The following is a 23,895-nucleotide window of genomic DNA, read 5'->3' as shown; positions in this document are numbered from 1 at the left end:
GCTGCTTGCCTGGTGCTAGCGAGGCCACATGCTCCCAGTGTGCCAGACAGACGGACCCAACTGTGGGGAGGGAGGGAGGGGTGGGAGTGTGACGTCACGGTGTACACAGCTGGGTCACAGAGAACTGCTTTAATCCCCTCTTTATAGGTCACCAACCATGGCTATGTCATCTCATCATACTCACATGCACACACGGACACACGCACACGGACATGCCCACACGCACGCACGCACCCACACACACACACACACACACACAGGCAACAGAGAGAGTGAAAGAGAGAGGGAGAAGGAGGAATAGGAAGAAGGTGGACCGTGGGTATACTGTATAGGGAGAGTCAGAGGGACAGAAAGTGATGTAAAGTACCAAACTAAAAATACTTTAAAGTACTACTTAAGTAGTTTTTTGGGGGTATCTGTACTTTACTTTACTATTCATATTCTTGATTAATTTTACTTCACTACGTTCCTTGTGAAAATACATTTTCCTTGATACCCAAAAAGACTTGTTACATTTTGAATGCTTAGCAGGACAGGAAAATAATCAAATTCACGCAGCAACCGAACATCCTAGGTCATCCCTACTGCTTCTGATCTGGCATCACTAAACACATGATTTGTTTGTAAAGGATATCTGAATGTTGGATAAGGAATTTGAAATGATTTATACTTTTACCTTTGGTACATAAGTATATTTTATCAATTACATTTAGTTTTGATACTGAAGTACATTTTAAACCAAATACATTTAGACTTTTACTCAAGTGGATTTTTTACTTTTACTTGAGTCATTTTCTATTAGGTATCTTTACTTTTACTCAAGTTTGACAGTTTGGTACTTTTTCCACCATTGGGGACAGACAGTAATGAGAGGAAGGACACAGTAGGCCTACATTGTTTTGTCTGAAGAGATTTTCTTCAACCCTGTATCAACATCCTTGGTCTTGCATTCAGACTAATACTACAAAGCTACACTTAGGGGGGGAAATGGTTCCATGGGGACAACCAAATAACATTTCTAGGTTCTAGATAGCACCTTTTTTTCTAAAACTTAGGCACACTAACTCTCCCCTCCCTGTTTGGAGGTAAATAAAGATGCTTGTGAGGTGACTGCAACCTGTCTGTCTGACAGATTGGATGTTGGCAATTATCAGGTGAATTGTCAACGAGGGGGAAAAACTGTATTTGTATGAGTAGCAGCAGTAGAGACTGAATAGGGGCCTACCAGAGTATCCCAAAGGCCGTCTGACGGACTACTTACTACCACAGGGTCCAATTCATCTTACCAAATGTATAGGCAATGTAAGACAAGGTTTTAACACAAAGAAGAGCTTTGATTTGTTTTTGGGAAGAAGTTTGGAAACTTGGAAATGGATGAGCTGTTCCTACACAAGTGCGCAATGAAAAATATGATCTACAAAGATAATTTAAATGGAAAATAATGTTCTGCTCGCCTCTTCCTCTTTGCTAGCTTAGGAACTCATTTTGGAGCACTAAAACGGGTGTGATTCATTGGGTATTCTAGAGACACGTGACATATACGTTCACATTCATTGGCCAGTTCGTATGAAACTAGATCGTTTTGTAGACATACGAAATAGTGCCCAAATGTCCATAACTATCGATTTATATCCGTATTTTGACAAGTTCTAACGAAAATGTTTTTTAAATTTAGTTTTGAGTTTGTTTAACATACATGTAATGATTTCGTTGGACATTTTAACGTTAACCAACATTTGTTTAGGTCGCGGAAGGATCTTCGTGCCACAGCTACTGTGAGTGGTACGAAATTTGAAAATTACACTAGTATGGACTAGCTAGCAAGCATGTTAGCTAGCTGAAAAACGTTTGATTCTTGTAGTCATTTAGCTGGTATGTTTAGCTAAGTCTAGTTTGATTCATAAGGGTGGATATTGTAGCGTTTCTAAAAAAACAAACATTATTTTTAAGGTAAGATGCTGTCGATTGAGTGTTAACTCTAGCTAGTGTTAGCTAACGACGTTAACTGGCCAACAAGCTAACGTTAGCCAGTTTGTTACGTAGCAAACAGTTAAATGTGAACTTGTAGCTAACTTCAGAGTTGGTTTTATAAAAGTTTTAAGTGGCTTTGTAAGATGTGTTTAATGTTTGTTTGATGTATAGTGTCAATAACGTGCAAGACACAAATGCCTGTCGCATAATAAACTACTTGTTTTAGTGTGTGATCATCAGTCGTTGCTTGTTTTGTCAGCCTTGCCTTCCTTGAATGCGTCATTGATCCAATTTGATGGACTGTTGACAGCAGTTGGGTGATCTCTAATTCAGGTGAAAGACCCCACTGAAGTCGCTTGGATTAATTTCTGTTGTAGCTAGGTAAGTTAGATCATGGCCAGTTCAGAGCTGATAATGGACAACGTTGAGGGAGCTGAAACCTTGAATGAACTGGAGGCCTCGTGTCCTCCTCTGAGCAACATCACAACACCTTTGGAATTATCCCAGCTCACACCCTCCCAACTGGATTTCTCCCCTCAGAGCTTCACGCCGTCTTCTAACGCCAAAGGTAATTCAGATATTGAAGAAGTTAGCTGCTTATCATTCTAATGGGTCCACTGCTCTCTCTGGCGTTACCATGTATCTAATCAACTCGTTATTGTCAACGGAAACACACATTTTCCATGGCAATGTGACGTTATGTTATAGGGTCTACACAGTGCTTTGATGCAATAAAATCAGAGGTTTTCTGAACTGAGAATGTCCCAATAAATGGTGCATCTATTGTCTTTCTCCAGAAAAATCTCGCCTGGCTCAGCTGAAGGTTAAGCGGAGGTCTAATGTTGGGGTACGGGGCTCACCAGAGACCAACTCCCTTATCCGCTACATAGCCCAACAGAGGATGAAAACTCCCCCCACAACCACACAGGTGAGATGTTTGCTCATACATGATCATACTCCAAGATTGTGCAATAACAATACTGTAGGTAGTGCACTGCAGATACAGGTTGCTCTGCTTGACTGCTTGTGTTAATCTGAATTGGACCTAGCAATGCTCCTAGCCAGAGTTAATTCAATGTATGACATAGGCCTATAAGCTGTCTCTTGCTACAATGTCTCTGTAATTTGTCAAACGGCTTGGTTTGAAACCAATAATTTGAAATGGTGTGTTTACCATGTCTTTATCTTCATAGCCTACCCAAGCCAGATCCTTCTCTCCCAGATTCCCCTCTACTCTAAAGCAGAAGATGGCTATTTTCCAGAGCATAATGGCTGTGGAGGAGAATGAAACAGTGCCACAACAGGACAATCACACCGGGGGATGCATCAAGACAAGAGATTTTCTGTCTGGTGGTTAGTCTGCTTCAGTGACTCATTTATTAATTTGTTATTATTACATGAACTGAAATTGGTGCTTTGAGTATACCATTTCAGTTTTCAACTAGTTAGAATTTAGTGTCTTCTATAAGGGTTTTCTATTCTGGACTGTGGTTGTTTATGGGTGTTGTCTTAACTCTCAGATGGGTGGAGCTGTGACGATGGCAGTGGTGGGAAGGAGAACAAGACCCCAGTGAGCCAGCCTCCCTTTCTAACTCCACCACCCAGTAAGAGGCGCTGCGCAGCAGTCTCCCAGGGGATCTGTGTGGAGGAAATTGGCAAGGCCAACACTCCTGTCCTCAAACACACCGGCACCATACTGAAGCAGCAACAAAACAATGAGGTAACCTCACCACACACTCACCAAGCACTTCTCTGGCCGTTGAATGACAAATATAACTTGGCCAACCATTCAGCATCTGTTGGTGTGTTGATTTTTTTTGCGACTTTGGCTTGTACATGTTGATCAACTGGTAATAAATATTGTAAAGTGTTTATTTAAACTAAATGTATTTTACTATTAACTATTCTACTGTGGCAACAATGTTCTGACATCCACTAAACCCAACATGACCCCCTACCCCAGGCTGCAGTTGTCCAGAACAAGGACCATCATCCAGCTCTCACTGTAACACCTGGCGTACAGCCCCAGAATGACACTGAGCTCTCTGGTGAGCTAGAACGCGCTAGTGTGTCCCTGCCACCAGCCCTGCATACTAATACTGTGTCCCAGGTCACACGGGGGGAGCCCCAGTCCTCTCCTCTAAAGCAGATTTGTACTCCCACCAAGGAGGAGCAGGAGCAAGTAAGAGGCCACCAGGCTTTATCTATACGCACACCAAATATGTGTCCCAACTGGCACCTTATTCCCTATATCCCTTATTCCCTATATAGAGTGTCATTTGGGACACAACCCAACACCCCAGCCTCCTCTCTTCTGTCTGTGAAGTCCTCACAGCTCTACAGAGCACACAACTGCTATTCTCACCCCATGTTCCTGCCTGGCTCTCAAAAATTCTGTTTGGTTCCCTCTCACTCAACAGGAATGCTCCTTTGAAGTCCACAGCTCCAACCAACCTCTGGTTGTGCATTCAGGACCAGACAGGACAACTCTGTCCCCTCTGTTTGCCATTCCATCTCTTCTGGAGATGAACCCCACAGGTAAATACGCTATATGCTGCTCCCCTGTCTGTGCTTTGAAGCTCAGTGCAAGCTTAGCATAGTACAGATAGGCCTGGCATGGCAATTATATAATTGTGTAACCTAGTGATGGAGGGGGCTTGATGCGGTTGCATTTCGGTATATTATTTTTGACGATATATCGTTTTGGCTATCGCTGTGCATGTATATATTTATTTGCCCTAGTTGGCTGTAGCTGCACCAACACTTCCTTCATAGCTTGTTCTCCATCTTTTTAAATAAAGAGCTAATTTGTTTTTCAGCACTTTTATTTCCATGACTGATCTAAACTAGTTCTCACGTTCTCTTGTCCCTCTGCAGCAGACATATGGTAAGCAATATGTTTGGAATATGGAATCGCAATAAAATCCCAGTGTAAAATCACAATACTTTGTGATATTCGCAATTCGTATCTTAACGGCACCTTCGTATCATGGTGATAATATATTGTGAGGTCCCTAGCAATTCCCAGCCTTAGCGTAACTGACGATTTATGGATGAATACAGTCATGATAATAAAATAACTTTATACAGTACCAATCAAAAGTTTGGACATTTATTCATTCAAGGGTTTTTTTTTATCTTTACTATTTTCTACATTGTAGAATAATAGTGAAGACAAACTATGAAATAACACATGGAATCATGTAGTAACCCAAAAATGTTCAACAAATCAAAATGTATTTTAGTTTCTTCAAAGTAGCCACCCTTTGCCTTGATGACAGCTTTGTACACTTGGCATTCTCTCAACCAGCTTAATGAGGTAATCACCTGGAATGCATTTACATTAACAGGTGTGTCTTAGTTGATTTGTGGAATGTCTTTGCTTATTAATGTGTTTCAGCCAATCAGTTGTGTTGTGACATGGTAGTGGTGGTATATTATGACATGGTAGGGGTGATAGCCCTATTTGGTGAAATACCAAGTCCATATTATGCAAAAACAACTCAAATAAGCATTTCGATGTGTTATTTCATAGTTTTGATGTCTTCACTATTCTACAATATAGTAAAAATAAATAAACTCTTGAATAAGTAGGTGTTTCCAAACTGTTGACTGGTATTTATTTTTTATATATATATATATTTTTTTAAACCTTTTTTATTTAACTAGGCAAGTCAACTAAGAACAAATGGGCCAATCGACGCTGGGCCAATTGTGCGCCGCCCTATGGGACTCCCAATCACGGCCGGTTGTGATACAGACTGGTGCTGTGTATAGACATGCATACATAAATGCAACATGTAAAGTGTTGGATTCATGAGCTGAGATAAAAGATCCCAGAAATATTGTGCACAAATTTGTTTACATTCATCTTAATGAGCAATTCTCATTCGCCAAGATAATTAATCCACCTTATCAAGAAGCTGATTAAACAGCATGATCATTACATAGTCACCTTGTGCTGGGGACAAAAAAAAGGCCACTCTAAAATGTGCAGTTTTGTCACAACACAATGCCACAGATGTCCCAAGTTTTCAAGGAGTCGACTGCATGAATGTCCATCAGAGCTGTTGCCAGAGAATTTGTACATTTTTTTCACCATAAGCTGCCTCAGCTGTTGTTTTTAGAGAATTTTGCGGTATGTTCAACCAGCCTCACAACCACATGTAACCATGCCAGCCCAGGACCTCCACATCTGGCTTCTTCACCTGCGTGATCATCTGAGACCAGTCACCCTGATGAAACTGGGTTTGCACAACCAAATAAACCTTCTCAGGGAAGCTCATCTACGTTCTCGTCGTCCTGACTGCAGTTTGTCGTCGTAACCGACATCATCAGTGGGCAAATGCTCTCCTTCGTTGGTCACTAGCACGGTGGCGATGTGTGCTGTTCAGGGATGAATCTCGGTTTCAATTTTACCAGGCAGATGGCAGACCGTGTTGTGTGGCGGAGTGGTTTGCTGATGTCAACATTCTGAACAGTGCCCCACGGTGGGGTTATGGTATGGGCATACATAAGCTATGGACAATGAACACGATTGCATTTTATCAATGGCAATTTGAATGCATAGAGATACCGTGATGAGATCCGCAGCTTCCACTACATGTCACTCATTGAGCATGTTTGGGATGCTCTGGATTGACGTATACGACAACGTGTTCCTGTTCCCGCCAATATCCAGCAACTTCACACAGCCATTGTCGAGTGGGACAACATTCCACAAGCCACAATCAACAGCCTCATCAACTCAATGTGAAGGAGATGTCACGCTGCATGAGGCAAATGGTGAGGCAGATACTGACTGGTTTTCTGATCCACACCCATACTTTTTCTTTAGGCATATCTGTGACCAATCGATGCATATCAGTATTCCCAGTCATATGAAATCCATAGATTAGGGCCTAATGAATTTATTTCAATTGACCGATTTCCTTTATATGAACTGAAATTATTTGGAAATTATTGCATTTATTTTTTGTTTCGTCTATAGACCGTGCCTTCAAAGTATTCACACCCCTTGACTTTCATTGGCCTACACACAATACTCCATAATGTCAAAGTGGAATTATGTTTTCCAAAATTTGTATAAATTAATTACAAATGAGAAGCTGAAATGTCTTGAGTCAATAAGTACTCAACCCCTTTTTGTTATGGCAAGCCTAAATAAATTCAGGAACAACTCTCCATAATAAGTTGCATGGACTCTGTCTGCAATAATAGTGTTTTGAATGACTGCCCCACCCACAATTATCTGTATGGTCTCTCAGTTGAGCAGTGAATTTCAAACACAGATTCAACCACACGGATCAGGGAGGTTTTCCAATGCCTTGCAAAGAAGGGCGCCTATTGGTAGATGGGTATAAAATAAATCAAGCAGCAGACATTGAATGTGCCTTTGAGCATGGTGAAGGAAGGAAACCGCTCAGGGATTTCACCATGAGGCCAATGGTGACTTTTAACACAGTCGCACAATTTAATGGCTGTGATAGAGAAAAACTGAGGATGGCTCAACAACATTCTAATTACTCCACAATACTAACATAATTGACAGAGTGAAAAGGAAGCCTGTACAGAATACAAATATTCCAAAACACACATCCTGTTTGCAACAAGGCGCTAAAGTAAAACTGCAACAAAAAAAATGGCAAATAAATGACCTTTTGTCATGATTACAAAGTGTTGTGTTGGGCAAATCCAATACAACAGATTACTGAGTACACTGCCGTTTCTTACCTAGAAGACAGTGAATGTTCCTGAGTGGCAAAGTATGTTTTTACTGTAATATGCTTGGAAATCTATGGTAAGACTTGAAAATTGTGCAAAACTCTTAAACTTACCCAGAACGCTGTGATCACTGCCAAATGTGATTCTAACATGTATTGACTCTGGGGTGTGTATATGTATGTAAATGAGAATTTTCTGTATTTCATTTTCAATGAATAAATCACTATCATTATGGGGTAGATGGGTGAGAATTATTAATTCAAATCCATCTTGAAATCTGTCCAACAGCGTGTAATAAGTCTCTAGGGGTATAAATACTTTCTTAAGGCACTGTCAAATGTTTTGGGGCACTGACTCTAAGTGACTGCTTATGCCTGGAGCTGGCCCTGCTTGAGCGTGTTTCCACCCCGGGCAAACAGGATTATCTTTCATTTTCATTGTAAAACCATATGCCATGGACTAGAGTATGGTTGATGGTTCAAAACCAAAGTGGTAGGCTTTTAGCAAACACTAAGAAGCATTCCACATTTCTTCCCAAATAGGAAGCATTGTCCTATTTTGCTCAGTTGGTAGAACATGGAGCTTGTAATGCCAGGATAGTGGCTTCAATTCCCGGGACCATCCATACATGAAATGTATGCACTCAGTTTCTTTGGATAAAAGCGTCTGCTAAATGGCATATTACACGACTTGGAGCTACACAAGCAGAGCAGAAAGTAGTTCACTTTTAGCAAACACCAAGACCCAAAGCTAGCAACGTCTAGGGGGATGAGTACTCTCTCCACAGACGCCTAAGTTGGAGCCGAATCCACTAGTCTTTGTGTGCTTGGAAGTTGTTTGACAAATTCACCTTCAGTCGAGCTGAATTGAGGAAGTGAATCCGAGCCCAGGTGTTAAAGCCAGGAAGGCGGCGCTTCCGAGGGTGTGCTCTGCATTTCATTGGTGTGTTTTTAGTTCAGGTGAATGTCATACCGAACGACCAACTAAAATGGAACCACATTTTTCTGTAAGAGAAGCAGTTGTTTGAATAGAGCTGTTTTGAGTAGGGTCAAGTGATGATAAATCTTTATTTTTCCTTTAGATGAAGCTGATTCCTCTGGTGGTAACGTTACCTCAACTGTGAAGAGGAAGAAGCAGGTGCGTTTCGGGATCCTGCTGCCCCCCGAGCTCTTTGACAAGAAGCTGCCCCCCAGCACCCCTCTACGGAAGGGGGGCACCCCGGGCAGGGTCCCAACATCTGCCGGGGTGTCCCAGCTGAGGTCGCTGCTGAAGACCCCCCAGAGGACCCCTTTAAACCTGGCCCAGCCAGACTTCAGCAGCCCCTCTCTGACTGGAGCATCCCCACCCCTGACTAGTGGGCCCTGCTGTGGGGAACAAAGCGCTGACACTCAGGGAAAGGTACAAGTCACTCACTAACACAGTGATTGACCTTTTGTAAAAATTATGAAGTAAGGGTTGTATTCATTAGGCACCAAACAGAAGAAAATGTAATGAAACAGGAAGGGACTACCTGATCGTCCAATAAGGAACTCTTGTTTTACGTTGCCAAAACATTTAGCTACAGTGTTCCTCATGAGAATGGACAATGATTGAATTGTTATTCTTGGTAATTCAGCATGTGGGTTAGTTTTTCACCATGGAAATAATGTAGTAATTCTCTGTCCTCAGATCACTTTCCCTTCAATGGAAGATGATGTTGACAGTTCCTTGGACAATGCAGGTTGGTTGTTGAACAGTGATCATGGCTGAGAGGATGCTATATTTCCAGTCAAGCTCTGTGTAAAACATAACATTGTTACTTGCTGTACACATTTACAGAGCTGGAGACTCAACCTCTGGATTTGAACTCTGCTTTCCAAAAGGAGGACTCCATTTGTGAGGCACTGCCAGGTGAGAGCGTGTCACTTCAGTTGACTCTCACTTCAGACGGATTATATTTCATCCACCCCCACCGCCCACACCCTCTCTCTCTCCTTAAGTAACGGCACATCTCCTCATCAGCCTCAAGTCATTGATTTTACAGTGGTGCCAAATGAGAGTCTGAAACTGAGGTGTTTGCTGTAGATGCTGCCCCAGTGCCTGACCCCGCCCCAGTGCCTGACCCCGCCCCAGTGCCTGATCCTGCCCTGGACCGTGAACCAGAATCAGACGCCACTGCCCGCTCTCGCAGCAGAAAGAGAAAGGTCAGTTAACACACCACTCATTCACAGAACAGGATATCCTCATTTCTTCCACTTACACACCAATGAGAAGATTATCTCTGGACTAATGTTACCATAGTTTTAATATTATATTCATCTGATGATTTAGGGTTAATCTCAATGGAAGATCTTGCGATTATAACGAAATAGATCCTATCCTAATGCAACCTGTCTCTCACTACCTATTTCTCCCTCTACCTCTATTTCTCTCTCTCTCTCCATATCCCTCACTTTTCTCTGCTCTTTCAGCAACCAGAGGAGGAAAGTAAGCCTGTGAAGAAGAGGTCGACGCGTACGGCTGCCAAGTCTGCCTGTGGGAGGATGAAGGTCAGTCTGGGCTCTGCTCATCACTTTACTTTCTCTAGCGACTTATGATATTACACGCTGAGGCTGTGGATAGTAGTGAGCTAAGCCTCGGGGAGGTATTACATACACCAAGCTACTTGCCTCGTTCTAACTTCCTTTTATTTAGCCACAGTCAATCTGCCTTCCTCGCACTCAAGGGATTTAGGTGATTCAAATTGAGCAAGAACCAAACTATATTTAGAAGGTGGTGTTTTGAGTACTTGTGGGATTTACTTTAGTTCTGAACATGAAAGGAATGAGTGTTTTCAAGGGACCAAAGAAGGAAGTCTACTGTGATTGATGTAATTACTGTATCCCTCAGAGGTGACAGTAAAACAAAATCAAAACATAAATCAGGAGAGGTGCACGGTTGTAAGGCTGGGGCAAACCAGCTTGGGTATTCAGTTTGTTTGTGTTTCTCTAGAACTTAGCAAAGCGTGGCTTTGGGAAGAAGGAGGTAAATCACTCTCTGTACGGGAAGAGAGTCTATGCATCCAAGAACCCCAACCTCAGCCCAATCACGGAGAACCTGTCCTCCCTCAGCTGCTCCCCCACCCCTCAACACCCCCACACCTCCAGACACACAGGTGAGCATGCTGCTGTTAGGCTGTCTTTTGAAGAAACATTCCTTCCTTGAACTAATCATTGATTAAATATGATTTAGATTGGTGAGAGCAAGGCTTCCACTCTGCTGATTTCACTGCATACCTACTAGAGGTCGACCGATTATGATTTTAACGCCGATACCGATTATTGGAGGACCGGAAAAAAGCCTATACCGATTAATCGGCAAATTTTTATTTATATATGTATCTATATTTTTTGTAATAATGACAATTACAACAATACTGAATGAACACTTATTTGATTTATAAAATCAATTTAGTCTCAAATAATGAAACCTGTTCAATTTGGTTTAAATAATGCGAAAACTCTGTTGGAGAAGTAAAAGTGCAATATGTGCCATGTAAAAAAAGCTAACGTTTCAGTTCCTTGCTCAGAACATGAGAACATATGAAAGCTGATGGTTCCTTTTAACATGAGTCTTCAATATTCCCAGGTAAGAGGTTTTAGGTTGAGGTTATTATAGGACTATTTCTTTCTATACCATTTGTATTTCATATACCTTTTGACTATTGGATGTTCTTGTAGGCACTATAGTATTGCCAGCCTAATCTCGGGAGTTGATAGGCTTGAAGTCATAAACAGCGCAGTGCTTGACGCATTGCGAAGAGCTGCTGGCAAACGCAGGAAAGTGCCTGCTGCTGCCTACCACCGCTCAGCTGCGCTATCAAATCATAGACTTAATTATAATGTAATAAACACACAGACATACGAGCCGTAGTTTCTGGATTTGACCATATTAATGACCTATCATTTCGAAATCAAAATATTTATTTCAGTGAAATACGGAACCGTTTCGTATTTTATCAAACGGGTTGCATCCATAAGTCTAAATATTGCTGTTACATTGCACAACCTTCAATGTTATGTCATAATTATGTAAAATTCTGGCAAATCAATTACGGTCTTTGTTAGGAAGAAATGGTCTTCACAAAGTTCGCAACTAGCCAGGCGGCCCAAACGGTTTCATATACCCTGACTCTGCTTGCAATGAACGCAAGAGAAGTGACACAATTTCCCTAGTTAATATTGCCTGCTAACATGAATTTCTTTTAACTAAATATGCATGTTTAAAAATATATACTTGTGTATTGATTTTAAGAAAGGCATTGATATGGTTAGATACGTTTGGTGCAACAACAGCGCTTTCTTTCGCGAATGCTCTTGTTAAATCACCCGTATGGCGAAGTAGGCTGTGATTCAATGATAAATTAACAGGCATCGCATTGATTATATGCAAGGCAGGGCACGCTAGTTAAACTAGTAATATCATCAACCATGTGTAGTTAACTAGTGTTTATGTTTGTTTTTTGTAAGATAAGTTTAATGCTAGCTAGCAACTTGGCTCCTTTCTGCACTCGTGTAGCAGGTGGTCAGCCTGCCACGCAGTGTCCTCGTCGAGTGCAATATAATCGGCGTCCAAAAATGTTGATTACCGATTGTTATGAGAACTTGAAATCGGCCCCAATTAATCAGTCGACCTCTAATGCCTATACCCACACTCACTCATGAAGACACTGAAGATGCACCGCTCAAGGCACTCCTCTATCACTGACTGACACTTGATACAGTACTAAGTACAGTCAATAATAGAATGCTGCTACTGTGTATTGTGTAAACATTCTCACATGGGCCATTCAGTCTGACTCGGAGCATGTCCAAGTACAGCCATTCAACTGTCTGTTGTAATAGTATCTGTAGTCTAGACAGTGTTATAAACTGGGTGGTTCAAGCCCTAAATGCTGATTGACTGAAAGCCGTGGTATAGCACACCGTGTACCATGGCAATGACAAAACATTTATTTGTACTGCTCTAATTACGTTGGTAACCAGTTTATAATGGCAATAAGGCCCCTCGGGGGTTTGTGATATATGGCCAATATACTGTGGCTAAGGGCTGTATCCAGGCACTCCACTTTGCGTCGTGCCGAAGAACAGCTCTTAGCCGTGGTATATTGGCCATATACCACACCCCTGGGCCTTATTGCTTAAGTCATCCATGCTGTGTGTCCTCCCTCCACAGCCAAAGGAGACTCCAGCCTATTGGAAGATGTCATTAACAGCGACCCAATCACTGGAGTGGTCATGGCTGCAGTCCTGTGGCAAAGCCGCCTGTGCCCCGCGGCCGGTGGGGTCTCACCAGGAGACACCATCCCAGCTGCAGAGCCATCTGTTGGTCCTTCAGAAGCCCCTGTAGGCTTTACCACAGGCTGCTCTGGGACTGGGAGGGCAGCACGGGCCGGGAGACGCTGGTCAGGTCCAACAAATAGCTTCAGAACCAAAGAGCAGAAAGAACAGAGTGTTATTAGAGGTAGAGGGAAAGGCAGGAAGGTGAGTGTTCCTGTTGATGACTGTCTCAGTGAAGAGCAGGTAGAGAACACTAATCAAGACCCAACAGAAACAAGCCAGGCAGAGGTTTCAGAGTCCAGTCCAGCCAAGCACACTGTACCTGGTGACCGAGAGGGTGAACCTAATGCTCAGTGTACCTCAGACCCTGTAGATACAGATCAATGCACTTGCACACTACCAGATGCAGGTAGGAGTGGGGAAAGTCCAGTTAGGGCAGACACTACATGCTGCCCTCATACACATGAGGTTAGCGCCACAGTGGCTTCATTAGAGCAGGAGGCAGTGAGCCATGTAGAACAGAGACCAAACAAAGGCAAGCAGAGCGGAGAAGCCCGGGGCCCAGGCCACTCCAGGGGTAGAAGGAGCTCTATATACGCCAGCTCAGTCGTAGAGGAGAGGAAGGAGGCGCAGGCACCTCAGTCAAACGGTCCAGAGGCAGTGGAGAGCGGGCAAGATGTGGAGAATGACATCCACAGGTCAGAGATTGAGCAGGGTAGCATTACAGAACAGGCCTTCTTCCGAGACTCCCTCCTTCCCCCCTGGGCACAGGAAGAGTTCAGTATCGACGATGTGCTGCGGCCTCTTCCCAGCAGGGGGCGTCGGTCTGTCCGCCGCAGTCTGAGGAACCAGAGCCAGAGCAGCACCCTTGAGGCCAGAGGCTCCGGCCTGGCCTGGCTGCCCCAAACCTCCCCAGACTCCATCAGGGCTATCCGCAGGAAGACCAGGGGCCGCCGCAGCTCAATCCAGGCTCTACTGCCCCCTCCCCTGGAGTAAGTGGACCGCGTGGACCGTTGCTCACGCTGCCCCTAGCCTGTCGGTGTCTGAAATGGCACCCTATTCACTATGTAGTACATATTATATTGAATAGGGTAGCATTTGATACACACCTGCCTTTTTGATACTTTTAGAGAAGCTAAATGGGTGTGGTTCTGAGCTAATTGTTTGTTGGGAGTTTTATGAAGATTTTTGTTTTTTAGTCGTTAACAAGATGTGTAAATAGAATAAGGTCTTCCGTTAATGTGATAGCGCTGTCTGGCAGTTATTTTTTTTTTTCATTTTTAAAATGTTTACTTCCTGTATCCATGAAATAAAATGGGTATCTTCCAAACCATTCATCGTCTGAACATTGTACAGGCCTCTCTTGAAGTACACATGCCTAAAGTTGAAAATATACAGTATGTCATAGGAATTTGTTGGCAACTTAATTGGGGAGGACAGGCTCATGGTAATGGCTGGATGTAATTGGTGGAATGGTATCAAACGTGGTTTTCATGAGTTTGATGCCGTTCCATTTGCGCCGTTACAGACATTTATGAGCTGCCCTCCCCTCAGCAGCCTCCTGTGACGACTATGTTCTCGTAAAAACAATGGTTATTTCGTACAATAGATCAGACTATACCGATCTGTAGCTGGTTTCATGAGCCAAGCTTGTCAATACACAGAGAGGAGCACAGTTATCTACTGGTAATCAGAGTGCATCTATGTCACCATTGTAGTAAGTCATACTGTTCTACATTTCCCCTTCGAGCAGGATGTCTCCTTGGCTCTTTTGACCATTACAGTCTGAGCTATTTTATAGACATGAAGTGGATGTTTTCGCTAATGGAAAGGAAAATAATGTGCTCTGCATATGGATACACGCTCTGGTAAATGCAGAAATAAATAAAATGGCAGGGGACTAAAGTATGCAATAAAAACAATCTGCAAGGATCATGTACTTTGATATGCCATTTCATTCTGGGTGCTGGTAGTTGACCAGTAGAGGTCACTGTCCCCTCTGAACTAAGGCCCAAAGACCGTACAGCAGCACAAAATGACACAACCAAGACGTAGACCAATATATATTATCAAACCTTTGGTGAAATCTATCTTTTCACTATATGGTAAGAGAATACAATTTAGTGGGTTGGAACTGACTATACCTAACGCATCCAATACAAGACAGTGTAAACTAAAGGTAAAGAAGTGATTTGTCTTATTTCAAGATCCCTCTTGTTTTTCCTCTAGAAGATGGATGGTTGAGCTGATAAACATACTGGCCAGGTGGGGACATGTAGGACAACACGCATATCAGGCCTAATCAACCACTTGATATTCAATCCCGTCATTGGCTATTGTGCCCTTGTACTATTATGTGGAGTCTGTTCTTTTAAAGACTTCAAGAAATACTACAACATGCATTCTGTTCACTTTTCTTGTAAGTTTTGTCTTTCTTACGTGAACTCGTTAATAGAATCTGATTCATTTACCAATTTGTCTTTGTTCCGTCCTTGTAGTTGGACTAATATATATGCCTTCATTCCTCCTCGCTGTCTATAAAGGTGATTTGTGTTGTAATTGCAGTGTTTGTCTGAACGTGCCGCCTCCTACTACTTAATGGGTTCATTGGGCCAGTGTGTGTCGGGGTGTGAAGCCCCTGTCCCTGAGCCTGGCAGACAGGCATAGAGAAGACTGCTTAACACAAGAACAATGGAGTCCTTTGACCAAAACGACGCCCCCAAGACGTGGCCTCCTGTCACCGTGGCAACCCCCCCCCCCTCATGGGATAGCGAACGGGCTGACAGCTGGAGAGGGAGAGTTACAAAAATGTAGTCTTGAACCTCTCTCAATCATCACTCTGTGCAGGAGGTCTATATGTTACACTGCACTTTCCAGCTGTTGCAATGAAAATGCATGTGGCTCCACTTTATGACCTATCTCCAGTTTTGATATACTGTGTAGGCCTGACTGCCCTACCTATAAATAAAGTGCGTGTGACGCCAAGTGATGAATCACGCAAATGTTACTTCCTGTTCGTGGAATAATGACATTTATTTACCGATGTGGGGTCATTGATACTTTGAGTGATTTACAAGATCTTACAGTAAATCAGTTTTTACACGTTCTGCAAAAAGCTACTCCAACAAAAGACAACCGTTCCTTAATAACAAGGTCACACTTAATTTATATAACGTTACATACATTATACACATCCCTACTCTTCGAAAGTCAATGGGGATGACAGTTTTGTTCCGACATGCTCCTCAGGACCTTCAGTGTTGTAGGATGATCTGAGCTCTCTATTATTCATGCTCTGTGGTGTCACTCTCCCTCCGCTCTGCATGGGTTTCCTATAGAGCTAAGGACAGCAGGAGGATGAGAGCAACAAAGAGTGGAATGGACTACTGCAGCTCCTAAGGGCCCCAGCCTTGTGTTTTTCTCCTGGTCTGTCCAGCTGCTGTGTCTGTAGCGGTGTTAGCTGGTTGCTACCTCTTTTCCTTTGACAGGAGACTTGTCCCAGGGCTCTAATATGAGTAGATAAATACGAGTCTAATTCGAATAGAAGCTTAAGTTGGATAGAGCTGTTCTGGTCACTTGATTGACAAGTGACTTGAGGTATGATAATTAGCCAACCAACATACAACATGTTCTGAGTGAGGGACAAACATCAAACTGAAGAACAGTATCGCAAGTAGCAGTAACACTCCTACAGTTGAAGTCGGAAGTTTACTTACGCTTCAGCCAAATACATTTAAACTCAGTTTTTCACAATTCCTGACATTTAATCCTAGTAAAAATTCCCTGTTTTAGGTCAGTTAGGATCACCACTTTATTTTAAGAATGTGAAATGTCAGAATACTAGTAGAGAGTGATATATTTGAGCTTTTATTTCTTTCATCACATTCTCAGTGGGTCAGAAGTGTACATGCACTCAATTAGTATTTGGTAGCATTGCTTTAAATTGTTTAATTTGGGTCAAATGTTTCAGGTAGCTTTCCACATGCTTCCCACAATAAGTTGGTTGAATTATGGCCCATTCCTCCTGACAGAGCTGGTGTAACTGAGTCAGGTTTGTAGGCCTCCTTGCTCGCACATGCTTTCTCAGTTCTGCCCACACATTTTCAAAAGGATTGAGGTCAGGGCTTTGTGATGGCCACTCCAATACCTTGACTTGTTGTCATTAAGCCATTTTGCCACAACTTTGGAAGTATGCTTGGGGTCATTGTCCATTTGGAAGACCCATTTGCGACCAAGCTTTAACTTCCTGATTGATGTCTTGAGATGTTGCTTCAATTTATCCACATAATTTTCCTTTCTCATGATGCCATGTACTTTGTGAAGTGTACCAGTCCCTCCTGCAGCAAAGCACCCCCACAACATGATGCTGCCACCCCCATGCTTCATGGTTGGGATGGTGTTCTTCGGCTTGCAAACCTCCCCCGTTTTCCTCCAAACATAACGATGGTCATTACGGCCAAACTGTTCTATTTTTGTTTCATCAGACCAGAGGACATTTCTCCAAAAAGTATGTTCTTTGTCCCCCATGTGCAGTTGCAAACCGAAGTCTGGCTTGTTTATGGCGGTTTTGGAGCAGCGGCTTCTTCCTTGCTGAGCAGCCTTTCAGGTTATGTCTATATAGGGCTTGTTTTACTGTGGATATAAATATTTTTGCACCTGTTTCATCCAGCATCTTCACATGGTCCTTTGCTGTTGTTCTGGGATTGAGTTGCACTTTTCACACCAAAGTACGTTCATCCCTAGGAGACAACACATCTCCTTCCTGAGCGGTATTATGGCTGCGTGGTTCCATGGTGTTTATACTTGCGTAGTATTGTTTGTACAGATGAACGTGCTAGCTTCAGGCATTTGTAAATTCGTCCCAAGGATGAACCAAACTTGTGGAGGTCTCCAATTTTTTTTTTTGAGGTCTTGGCTGATTTCGCTTGATTTTCCTATGATGTCAAGCAAAAAGGCACTGAGTTTAAAAGTAGGTCTTTAAATACATCCACAGGTATACCTCCAATTCTAAACCATGACATTTTCTGGAATTTTCCAAGCTGTTTAAAGGCATAGTCAACTTAGTGTATGTAAACTTCTGACCCACTGGAATTGTGATACAGTGAATTATAAGTGAAATAATCTGTCTGTAAACAAAATTACTTGTCCTAACCGACTTGCCAAAACTATAATTTGTTAACAAGAAATTTGTGGAGTGGTTGAAAAATGAGTTTTAATGACTCCAACCTAAGTGTATGTCAACTTCTGACTTCAACTGTATAAGGAAAGATAGTTTCTTCCTGGGCATGTCTGGACTAGATGAGACACAATCTGACAAGGTGTGTCTTTGGGATATGCTGAGGTACATAGTACCCCTGTGTGTGTCTGTGTTTCTGAGGGAAGCTCATTCCAGTCACCCTGAGAGAGACAATCTGCCCAGTGGAGCCATTAAAGCAGGGATTTGCATCTAGATTCAGCTGTGGGACAATTTTTGTTTGAATGTATTGTCCGGGGGCTGGAACATAGTTGTGGTCAATTTGCATTTTACAAATTAAGGCCAAAAAGAAAATAACAGTAATTTCATATGATTTACTGAATTCCTGGTGATTTGACCGTATTTAAAAACATTTTTTAATATGATTTATTTATCCTATTAAAAACTTTTGGTGCCCCTAAATAGCTTGCGGTCTGATTTTGTCCCGCGGGCGCCTGTTGCCGACCCCTGCTTTAAAGGATGTAGTTTTAGATGTGGAGAAACAAAAAGTGAACATAGTCATGGTTCAGAACCATATGACACTGGACAAGGCTCCATATCGGAGACGACTAGCCCACCACAGGGCTAACTAGGCACTGTGTGATCTTAGTAGAAGTAATAGTAGAAGTAGGCATATTAGGTTAATTTTAGGCTTAAGGATTTGGTTTGGTAAGAGTCCGTTTTAGATCTTGTTTTTTTTATAGGTCATGTCCAGACATCATTAGATACATGGGCTACATATAGAGGGGCTATGTTTCGCTCGCACGGATGCTTTCTCCGGTTTTATAGCTTCAGCAGAAAGGAAGAGGCGAAGCAAGAGGGCTAACTCAAATATGTCCAGTGTAAACCCAATGCGTTTCTATTGGAAGAATATGCAGACCTACGCTTGTCGCCTGCCTTCCCGCCTTTGGGACAAAAGACTCCCATTGTTAGGCCGGAGACATGAGCATCTCGTCATTATATTCAGATCTCTGGTTTTAGCCTCTTGCGAATTGGAAAGGAAAGTTGGCGAGTGCAGTTAGGATGCTGGATTAATATTTCGCCAAAATTATAAATGTCTCAATAAAATCATTCAAAATACTTCACCAGGAAGCATAACTTAGCCACATTTTTTTTTGTTGCTGTAGATTGTTTTAAATCACAAGTGTGTTTGGGAATCTCGCCATTTGGGTAGTGTGGGTGACAATATGTCTAACTAATTGAGTTGCGGCTGTCAGTGAAAAGCGTCTAAAATGTTTGTGAATATATGTATTCTTGAGTATAATTTCAAATATTGCAACAAGAAGAAGAAAATAAGGTGATGATTTGATCAAATGTTGAACTTCACTAGCAATAGTTCATGTCAAGAAAGATAGAAAGGGAGTCAGACAGGTGGAGAAGAGAGGTGAATGTGATTGAAAGTACAGAAAGTACCGGAATTTATCAGAATATTTTCTACTGTTTTTAGTTGTCGGCTTTAGGCCTATATATTTTACTTAGTTGATGATGGACGTTATAAGCGTACTGCTGCATTGGCCTACAGGCTATCTCTGAGCTGAACTCTCTCATTTATTTAGCCGCCAATGGATCACAGTGTATCAATGTGTCCATATGACAGTGGCTAGAGCTCTTGCCATAGGTGATTTTTTATCATTTTACTTTAGATTGATATGTTTAACAACGTGACAATAATTTTGAGAAACGAAAACGTTATTATTGAAATGAAACTGTTCCATGAAAATGTGCATATATAAATATTCATAAATGGCATGCAGATCGGTAGAAATGGTAGGATAAATTGTAATCTTCCCCAAACCTGAAACTCATGAGCTGCCTTTGGTTTTTACTATTACACCCATTTAAAAAAAAAACTGCTGCCTATGGAAATCAAATGCCCTCCAACTGATTCCTTCTGGCGCTGGGTCTGCCTCATAGCCTCTCCCCACTGGTCTTCTATGGCCGTCTGGCAGTGGACAGAGGGCCTGTAGATTAGCTGTGACATGCCAATTTCATGTCTATTTGTACAATTATACTATCTATGACATGATTGTAGTAGCATTATGGAAGACGTTAATGCATTTCATGGGAAAGCTACGCTATAAACGTCACAGGAGGCTGGTGGCACCTTAAATGGGGAGAACAGCTAGTGCTAATGTCTGGAGCGGTTATATGGAATGGTATCAAATACATCAAACACGGTTTCCATGTGTTTGATACCATTCCGTTTGCTCTGTTCCAGCCATTATATGAGCCGTCCTCCCCTCAGCAGCCTCCACAGCAAACATACTGTACTTCTCCCACATCTTTCTCGTTTCCCCTGGTCGGCACAGGGGGGAGACAAACATACATATCTTTACACAAACCTGATCTTAAATCTTAATTATGTGCCATCTTGAATGGATGACTGGATCACTGAATAATGAGGATCAGACAATACTTACCAAGGACTTACATTAGGTGTTTAATGCAATTTATGTCATAAGGAAGTGCATAAGACTTAAAATGGAACCCAGTAGACTGACTTATCGAAATATGTATCAATGACATGTATCAATGACATATTAACAGGGACTATTCAAGGACAAAGGCATATCCACAGAACACTTAAGATATTAAAGAACTCTCCACTACCTATATGTTAATTCAAAGACAAACTCACATGAATCCTGACTCATAATGAAGCTACTAAAGCAGAAGCAGTAACACTAGTTGAGAAGGAGATTATTGAGAAAGTAAATGTTGCGGGAATGAGAAAATGGGGGTATACTATGGGAGTCTGCAGAGACAGCGGGGGGGCAGTGCAGACAATGAGTGTTGAGCTCCAGAGGTTAAGTCCCCAGCCCGCCAATAGGGCCCACAGGAATGTGAAAGGCTCTTGGAGGGGGCATTGTTGTCTGAGGGGCATCCTGCTCTGTAAATATTAGACCACACATTACAACTCAAGGTCTATGGACTGACTGGTCTATGGAAATACTCACACTTGTTTTTTTTAGGAACAAGGCTACGGTAAAAGACATACACCACATGGTATCTTCACAATCTTTCAACTTCTATGTGTGTAATGTTTGGTTTGTCTTCTGAAATAATCTATATGGATATGTAAATGAGCACAGAAACACTGATCATCCAGGATATTGAATCATTCTTACAGATAAAGACAACTTGGGTCATTGATATCCCTTGACTGAGTCCTCTCAGACAGAGGGGCTTGTGATACCACTGTGTATCAGTGACTATAGCCCCAGGGGAGGGTCCTAGCCCTAACCAAGCTTGTGTCTGGGATAGACAAAGGGGTTCCCACAACACACTGAATAGACTGGGGGCTACTGACCCACCTAGGAAGATGTCTATGGCAGAAATGGATCTAAGCCAGAGTTAAACCATCAATTGAGTTTTAACACCAATAATGTTCCTCTCTTAACACGTCAAATCAGAGGCACTACGTTATGACATGCATCCTGCTGTAAGACTTGTCTGAGAATCGTGCTTTTGGAGGAATGGAAAACTGGCATTGGTTTGGAATGGTGCCTTGGCCAATGGATTCTCTCCAACAGGGTTTAGCTATGGTATCAGAAGGACCCAAATTGCCCGTATAGTAATTAGCAAATGGTATCTCAAAGTATTGCCTCGTATTATGACAGAGTAAAATTCATGTTTTGAACCAACAGGTTCCTTCATGGACCTACGGATTTGTTACAGTGTGTCAGTAGCTCCATTGCAGAGGAGGTACATTTCTGTCATTGTTAATGAATACATAACTCCTCCACTCAGGATTAATTATATTAGAGTCAAATTAGTTGTTCATGTTAATGACCTTGTCAGCGACACAGCTGTAAATGTACTCACGCTGAAAGGATTGCAAAGTACAGTCAGCAAGACAATTGATTTGTCAAACAGAGTTGTCCACACAACCTCCTCCTTTGTCTTTCAATTGGGCACTGTCTGACAGAGAAGTGTACTTCAAGGCACTTTAAAGGTACTTTAAGGTACTAGTGGAGGAGTTAGTGTTTTCAGGGGATTTCAGAAAAAGGAAAGCGTGGAAAGAGTTCTCCACCACTTTGTGAGTGAGCGAGAGGTGTCTGGCTTGACTTTAAGTTCCATCCTCAATTCCTGGAGTGTGTCCCCAGTCAGGGAGGGCCCTGCTCTGAGTTTCCAACACGATACACTTCACCTTCCAGCTGCTCTCTGTCCCCTTTGGATTGAGGGAGGGGAGGGAATAGGGGCCATGTGGGTGGGGATGCAGTGGGGCATGTTCTTGGGCGGACAGGCCTGGAAATTTCCGTTGTATGTTTCAGCAGCCCATTCCAGGATGGGAGGGGTGTGAGCAGTGGGGTTGGGGTTTTGAAACTTGGCTAGGAGCCAGCCACAGCAGGAAGCTTTCTAGTTAACACAGACAAAAGCAGTCCTGGCCGCTGCCTAGCTATCTGTGCAGGACTCAAAACAGGATCTCTGCACAGTGATATGAGTCTGGCTGCACCACTGCAAATATTGACTGCAGTCACTCACTCACAGCTACACCGACTCTTCAACACTCTAGTATATATGTAATATCAGCAATGTTTGTCTTCATTGTGGAAATGTTCATTTCAAGTCCCATTATGTTCCATTTATGTTTTCATTTGTTATCTTTCTCTACTGCTCAAAATCCAGTTGTTTGTATTTTAAAGGCCCGGTGCAGTAAAAAATGTGATTTGAATGTGTTTTATATATCTATTTCCACACTATAAGATTGGAATAATACTGTGAAAATGATGATAATGCCTCTCCTTCTGTCTGCACTCTGCCTGGTGGTAATATTGCCTATCAGGACCCCTCAATGGGCCAGTGTGTAAACAGCAGCAAGGACAAAAACAAAAAAGTAATCTGCTCCCACTGTTGATCAGAACGGATAGAAAACCAATCATCTGCTTTACCAAAATCCAGGGTGATATACAGTGCATCATTCAGACCCCTTCCCCCTTTTCACATTTTGTTACGTTGCAGCCTCAATCTACACACAATAATATGTAGAACAATGACAAAGCGAAAACAGATTTTTTGATTTTCTTTGCAAAATTATTAAAAATAAAAACAGAAATACCATATTTCAGACCCTTTGCTATGAGACTTACATTTGAGCTCAGGTGCATCCTGTTTCCATGGATCTTCCTTGAGATATTTCTACAACTTTATTGGGGTCCACCCTGTGGTAAATTCTATTGATTGGACATGATTTGGAAAGGCACACACCTGTCTATTTAAGGTCTCACAGTTGACCGTGCATGTCAGAGCAAAAACCAAGCCATGGGGTCGAAGGAAATGTCTGTAGAGCTGAGAGACAGGATTGTGTCGAGGCACAGATCTGGGGAAGGGTACCAAAACATTTATGGAGCATTGAAGTTCCCCAAGAACACAGTGGCCTCTAGCATTCTTAAATGGAAGAAGATTGGAACCACTAAGACTCTTCCTAGAACTGGCCTCCCGGTCAAACTGAGCAATCGGGGGCGAGAAGTGCCTTGGGTCAGGGATGTGACCAAGAGACCCCGATTGTCACTCAGGCAGAGCTCCAGAGTTCCTCTGTGGAGATGGGAGAACCTTTCAGAAGGACAACCATCTCTGCAGCACTCCACTAATCAGGCCTTTATGGCAGAGTGGCCAGACGTAAGCCACTCATCATCAAAAGGTACATGACAGCCCACTTGGAGTTTGCCA

At 42.5% G+C, this 23,895-nt stretch overlaps 1 protein-coding gene across 6 annotated transcripts; it reads left to right on the top strand.

Annotated features, from left to right (window-relative positions):
• Nucleotides 1–1,625: 1,625 nt before the first annotated feature.
• LOC124034171 (cell division cycle-associated protein 2-like) lies at nucleotides 1,626–14,327 on the top strand. Of its 6 annotated transcripts, none has more exons than XM_046346979.1 (14): nucleotides 1,626–1,775; nucleotides 2,305–2,539; nucleotides 2,769–2,899; nucleotides 3,165–3,324; nucleotides 3,492–3,691; nucleotides 3,935–4,153; nucleotides 4,392–4,509; nucleotides 8,777–9,093; nucleotides 9,364–9,415; nucleotides 9,514–9,585; nucleotides 9,760–9,878; nucleotides 10,146–10,223; nucleotides 10,666–10,828; nucleotides 12,889–14,327. In XM_046346979.1, the coding sequence occupies exons 2-14, from the start codon at nucleotides 2,365–2,367 to the stop codon at nucleotides 13,986–13,988; spliced, it is 2,904 nt and encodes a 967-aa protein (XP_046202935.1). In that variant the 5' UTR covers nucleotides 1,626–1,775; nucleotides 2,305–2,364; the 3' UTR covers nucleotides 13,989–14,327. The 6 variants fall into 6 exon arrangements, with proteins under 6 accessions (XP_046202935.1, XP_046202936.1, XP_046202934.1 ...); XM_046346980.1 differs by having other exon boundaries at nucleotides 1,629–1,775; nucleotides 2,349–2,539; XM_046346978.1 differs by lacking the exon at nucleotides 1,626–1,775 and adding an exon at nucleotides 1,786–1,950 and having other exon boundaries at nucleotides 2,349–2,539.
• The last annotated feature ends 9,568 nt before the right edge of the window (nucleotides 14,328–23,895 follow it).

This window comes from Oncorhynchus gorbuscha, linkage group LG04, assembly GCF_021184085.1.
Source record: "Oncorhynchus gorbuscha isolate QuinsamMale2020 ecotype Even-year linkage group LG04, OgorEven_v1.0, whole genome shotgun sequence".
In the NCBI taxonomy this organism is placed as follows: Eukaryota; Metazoa; Chordata; class Actinopteri; order Salmoniformes; family Salmonidae; genus Oncorhynchus; species Oncorhynchus gorbuscha.
The sequence above is the reverse complement of the archived record's forward strand: the minus strand, read 5'-3'. Positions and strand labels throughout refer to the sequence as shown.